At 31.0% G+C, this 6,042-nt stretch overlaps 2 protein-coding genes across 2 annotated transcripts in view; one reads left to right on the top strand and one right to left on the bottom strand.

The window, feature by feature from the left end:
- The first annotated feature begins 355 nt into the window (after positions 1–355).
- LOC106766434 lies at positions 356–1,520 on the top strand. Its single transcript, XM_014651167.2, has one exon. The coding sequence runs from the start codon at positions 503–505 to the stop codon at positions 1,253–1,255; it is 753 nt and encodes a 250-aa protein (XP_014506653.1). The 5' UTR covers positions 356–502; the 3' UTR covers positions 1,256–1,520.
- A 2,144-nt stretch (positions 1,521–3,664) lies between these two features.
- Positions 3,665–6,042, bottom strand: part of LOC111241660 (zinc finger A20 and AN1 domain-containing stress-associated protein 6-like) — a 9,823-nt gene continuing 7,445 nt past the window's right edge. Inside the window, exon 2 of the mRNA XM_022780637.1 lies at positions 3,665–3,822. Coding sequence (XP_022636358.1) covers positions 3,665–3,822 — 158 coding nt within the window. The remainder of the gene's footprint in view (positions 3,823–6,042) is intronic.

Genomic DNA, 6,042 nt, shown 5'->3' with positions numbered 1-6,042 from the left:
TCCACGGTTAACAAAGTAGGAATCAAAATTCCTTAATGACACTTAATGTAAACAAGTCAATAAACTTATTAACTTTATTATGTTCATGAATATCAAAATTCTTTCCCATCCCAACAAAGTCCGTGACTACTTCTGAATGACGTCCAAAGTTATTGTAAAACTAATTTTACTATTTTAAAAATATCAAAAACTTTTTTAATATGGAAAATAAAACAATTTAACGGTGATATCAAAATTCTGCAACCAAAAGTAAAATTATTAAAATTTTGAACGAGTTAATAAGTTAATTTTAAGACATATGATTATTGTAATTTAAGGATTAATATTACTACCTTTAGTTAATGGCAGTTGTGTTATTAGCCTTAAAACTTAAGGGTTAAAAATAAACTCTTTCCGTCCAACACTTACCTATAAAACCACACAACACACCATTGCTGCTTCCTGTGTTCTCACAAACTCTCCTTCCCACTTTCCAATTCCACTCACTCACTCACTCACTCTCATGGCCTCCCACTACGAACTCCAACTGCAGCTCATGTCTGCGCGTGGCTTAAAAAACGTGAACTGGCGCCACGGCGCGAACCGCCCATACGCCGTCGTTTGGGTGGACCCTAAGAACAAGTGCTCCACGAGCGTCGACGAGGACGGCGACACCGAAGCCACTTGGGACCAAACCCTAGTCTTTCCTCTTCCTCCTGAGCCTCTCGAGAATCTGACGCTCCATGTCGACGCAGTTCACGCAGGCTCCGAGGAGGACACCGAGCCTCTTATTGGCTCGGCGCGGCTCAAGCTCGTTGAAGTCCTTGAAGAAGTTGGAGTTGGAGTGCGCGTGAGCCCCACTCTCTCGCTGAAGCGTCCTTCGGGAAGACCCCAAGGGAAAGTGGACGTTAATGTCGTTATAAGAGAAAGTGGCGGCTACCGTACGCAGGATGCGTATTATGCGCCTCATATAGGTGTAAGGGATTATTCCCCTGTGCCGCATGGCGATGGGTACCCGTCTCATCAGGATAATAATACTTATTACAATTCTGCGATCCAAACGACGTCGTATGGACAAGGGAGTGAGTACGCGCCGCAGGAAGAGAAGAAGAGTAAGTTTGGGGGGATGGGGACAGGATTAGCTGTGGGCGCGGTCGCGGGGGTTTTGGGTGGAATCGCGCTAGTGGAGGGTGCTGATTTCCTGGAGGAGAAGATTGCAGATGACGTGGCAGATAATATTGAGGATGAACTTGGATATGATGAAGATGATATCTAGAGAATAATAACTTTTCGCCTAACAGATATGAAAAAGAAGGAAAAGAAAAAGAATTTGAGGAAATATTTCTTCTTTTTCATTTATGGTTGTTTTTTTTTTTTTCTTTTCTTTTACCGTGGTTGAATGCGTGTCCACTTTGCATATTTCTCTTTCTGTATTCCTTCAGTTGTCGTGTTTGTCACGATTATTATACAGAATAATGATTTAGGAATTGTAACACAATAAGGTTTTGTTTGATTAAAATAAAATTTACATATATTCTAAATGTGATATCTCTAACACCCATCATAGTTCAAATACAAATAACATATTCCATGAATATGTTTCTTCGATGTTGGATTTAAATAAAAAAAAAAGAAAGAAAAAATATTATATTGTTGTGTTCATTTTTCCTTTAAAAAAATTAGTTGTGCCCATTGTAGCTGCATGACTGCTACAAAGGCACCCAAGGCATTGTTTGGACGTGATGTTACCATTGATTTCAATGGGGAAACCAAGAAAAGGTCTTGGTCATTGTTTGAATACTTTTTATTTTGTAATTTGTTTTGCCATTGAATTCATATATTTAATTCATAAGTTATTATCTTTACATTCGAAGACTACATTCTTTTATGATTTTATTCATTAGAACAAAAATTTCACAAATGAAATTAAAAACTTATAAGAGAGGAGTTTTAAAATTTATTTTTCAAACCTTTCTATATAAAATTATTTATTAAATTATCGTAATTAATTTCATTTAACTTTTTTATATTATTGTTCAATTCTAACTCGTGTTTATTATTTATTTCCTTAGAGATTTTATTTTCATTATCTATAAAAATAAAACAAAACAATAACCTAGTTAATAGTTTTACATTTTAATTCAAGCAAAAATTCAAATTATTTATCAAAATATATGCAAAGACTCTTATAATTCATAAATAAAAAAGCACTGAAAAAAGTCAAAAGAAACACATTCCTAATCCTAATACAAATTCAACTAATAGAATAAAAACACCACTAACACAAATAAAAATAAAAAATACATTAACAAAAAATGAGGATAAAAAGATTGATACACATCTATAATGAGATTCAATTAATGAAATATGTAGCATCTCTCGTTTAATAGTGTAAAACTTTTAACCAAAACATATGATAATCATTACGTAGAATAAACCATTATATAACAACTATATTATAGTCATCTACACAAGTATGTATTTCATACACATAGAAATATAACTACTAACAGAAACTGAATTTAAAAAAAAAAACAATAAGATAATACAAAGCAAGGTCACTCTAAAGCTATCACCACATCTTAAGATCTCGACAAACGTATCGAATCGTATCAAGTAATAAACCAGTAAGACCAAATATTGTATCCCAAGAGACACGTGTAACACTAAATGACCGTATAATTATTTAACTAATTAAGACTAAAGAACAATTCCATTAAGTAAGTTTTAAATCTACTTAAGGTAAACATATTTCGTGAATAGTAGAATGATCTTTTGTAGCCAAAAGCACTTGGAAACGAATGAGATTTGAAACAATGAAATGGTAATGTTAGGGTTAGATTTGACCTTCTTCACTTTCATGCTTATTAAAAAACAACACAATTTCTTCGTTAAAATGCTAATGTCAACTTACTAGATTACTAAAAGCTCAATTCCTTGGTGTAAAAAGACTATATTTGCTTATTAGACTTCAATGCCTTGAAAACCCTAATAGTCCAAGCTGAATTAAGAAAAGAAGCTTATGACAACTAAAGGTCCTAGATCCATTCCTAGATACTATTTCCTTTAGGTGGCTTACTCCAAGTCATGGTTCATGGGCTATTTTCCAATAACAAACAAACCCAAACATCAAGTTATGAATGACCAAAACACAACAAGCTTTAAGCATAGGAGAAAACCACTAGCATTCAATGAAAGAAGCTTAATATATTCAAAACATGTTCATATACATGAAGTTAAGAGGTTACATCCTTCCCCAACAAGAAATGAAGTTAGCTCAACATTGTCATGGAGAGCTTAAGCTTACAATGGAAGAAATGGAGGAAATGGGAAGCAATAGAGACCCAAGGTAGAAGAAGGAAGAAGAAGGAAGAGCTCCTACACACCCAAACTTGCCCCAAGAGGTCCAAGAAAGTGAGTTTCGTGCTTCAGCCGCCAAAAGATGGACTCTTCGTTGCATGGTAGCCTTAAATAGGTATAGGATGCCACATCAGTAAGTGTCGTGCTCAACACCTAGACAGGAGGGCGCCCAGGCACTAGAGTTGCGTAGTAGGTGGCACTCAGCGCCCTGACTAGGGCGCACAGGTGCCAAGTTTATGTGAGGAATGACGCTCAGCACCCTTGCTGGCGCACCTGGCCACGAGAAATGTAAACCAAATGGGGCTCAGCACCCTAACTAGAGTGCCTAGGCGTGGAAACTACGAGGCAAATGGCGCTCAGCGCCCTTAGAGGGGCGCGCAAGCGTGAAACTTGCCTTCATGTGCCTCCTATTTTTGCTTTTACCGCTTTTCTTGGTTCCAGCTCGTTGCTGGTTTTGATGCTCTTCCAATGCACACAATTTGCCTACAAAATGGGGGAATTAGTGATGAAAACCATTAAGTGTGACCTAGACTAAACTTATTCACAAAACTCAGAGAAAAGAGAGGATCAAGCACGCTTCAAGCTCAAAGAGAGTTGATTTGGTATAAAAATGCACCACAAATAATGATAAGAATTACTATTATCAACAACCCTAAACTTGAAACTTTACTTGTCCTCAAGCAAAAAGAGTGATATGGCTTGGACAAACAATTCAATTCAATGATTTAACACTCAAACAACAATTTAATTCAATCATGCTTGCTCATTATGGTAAGATCAATTATGAGAAAATGAAATTTTGACAAAACAAGCTTCAACCATGGTGCTCACAGAACAAAAATTACAAGAAAGATACCAGGTTCTATGAGGGGTTAACAAGCATGGCAAAAATGTTCTCCTTAATTACATGGAACATTTCCTCAGCAAAGAAAGAATTTCTCTCAAGCTCAATGGTGTGTAAGCATGCATGTTTTTCACTCTACTATCACAGTGTCACACAATTCAACTTTGTCTTTCATTTCAACTATAATGAACACATTCACATGCAGGTTAGCATCACAAGGACTTTGTGGTTGGGCTAAGAAAGGAATTTGGTTTTTCTATATACAAAGTACCTTTAACTAAGAGAGCATTCAAATAAGCACAAGATAACGTAATTCTCTCCTATGCTTCCATTCAATTGTAACCAATTCTTAATTCTTTTTCACTTATAATTTATATAGAAGAAATAGATGAAGAAGAACATCAAATTTATGTATAGAAGAAATAGATCAAACAAAAGTGAAGAGTTTACAGTAAGTATTATTATAGTAGTATTTGATCTTCAAACAAATGAACGGATGATGAAAAAATCTAGAGGAGAAGGGGAGGGTTTTAAAAGAAAGATTTTTCGAAAGACTATGTATTTTTAAATAATGAAGTTCATTTATAAAAACTTTATTTATACTTTCAACTTTTAATACTAAAATAATCAAAAAACACTATTTTAACACATTATCATTTCTAAAACACAATTTATAGACTCTTAGAAAATATGTAAAAAAGAAGAACTCTATTATAAAAGAAAATAAAACAAGAAACACAATAGAATCAGTATATGAAAGACTCATAGATAAAATATGAAAATAAAAATAAAAATTAATTATAAGAAAATAAAAACAACTAATCATTCTCTTCTACCTAAAGAAAAATATAATTTATTGACAAAAGATTTTAACTCATTAAATATCGTTTTTACTATCCATAAAAAATTAACAAATACAAATAGGAATTTAATTAAATTTTACTCTTATTGTAATTAATTTAACAGAGATATATTAATACTAAAAAAAATACTCTCCTTTTTTCTTAAACATACTTTTATAATTAATATAATAAAAATATATTAGTACTAAAAAAGCTTTTTAATGCCTTTTCTTCTTAAATATAATTTTATACTATAAAGGAATATTACACCTTTAAAAATTTAGTATTTTACTTGTTTTATCCTTGAACTGGAATTGTTTATATATATATATATATATATATAAAATAACAATTATTACTTTTTATTTTTCAGAATATTTAGCTTAATTTTATTTAAATATGGAAAATAATTTGGTATTTTTAATTAAAATAAATATTTAATTTAATATAACTAATTTTATTGTTTAAGATTGCATTAGAGATTATCGTATCAAAATCAATAAATCATTTAAAAATAAAAATATTTTAGCATATTAAGGCAATAACTAATTTAAAATACTATTAAATTTATGAAAAATATATTCGTAAAAAATACATTCAAAATTTTAAAAATAAAATAATTTACATTAATAAGGATAAAATTGGTAGTAAAATGTATATATAAAAAGAAAAACTCCGTTGTTACATAAAAATAATAAATTTATTATTATTATTATTATAATTATGAAATTAAATATAATTTTTATAACTTTATTATAAATAGTTTTCATTTAATTTATAGACAGTTTGTAATAAATAAAAAAGGTTAAATTTAAAAAGTGGTAAAATTGATAAAATAATTATTTTAATTTTAAAATATTTATCTAAGAAATAAATTTAAAAAAAAAATACGAGAAAATCCAAGTTACAAATAAAATAATAAGGAAAACGTATGCGTCTATGTGTGTTGACATTCTATTTTTATGTTTATAAAAAATAATATAATTATTGTTATTAATATTATAATTATAATAATAA

The sequence above is a fragment of the Vigna radiata genome, chromosome 1 (genome assembly GCF_000741045.1).
Source record: "Vigna radiata var. radiata cultivar VC1973A chromosome 1, Vradiata_ver6, whole genome shotgun sequence".
Taxonomy (NCBI): Eukaryota; Viridiplantae; Streptophyta; class Magnoliopsida; order Fabales; family Fabaceae; genus Vigna; species Vigna radiata.
The sequence above is the reverse complement of the archived record's forward strand: the minus strand, read 5'-3'. Positions and strand labels throughout refer to the sequence as shown.

Coding starts and splice junctions, on each gene's coding strand:
- LOC106766434 (XM_014651167.2), top strand. CDS start 503: ATGGCCTCCCACTACGAACTCCAACTGCAGCTCATGTCTGCGCGTGGC.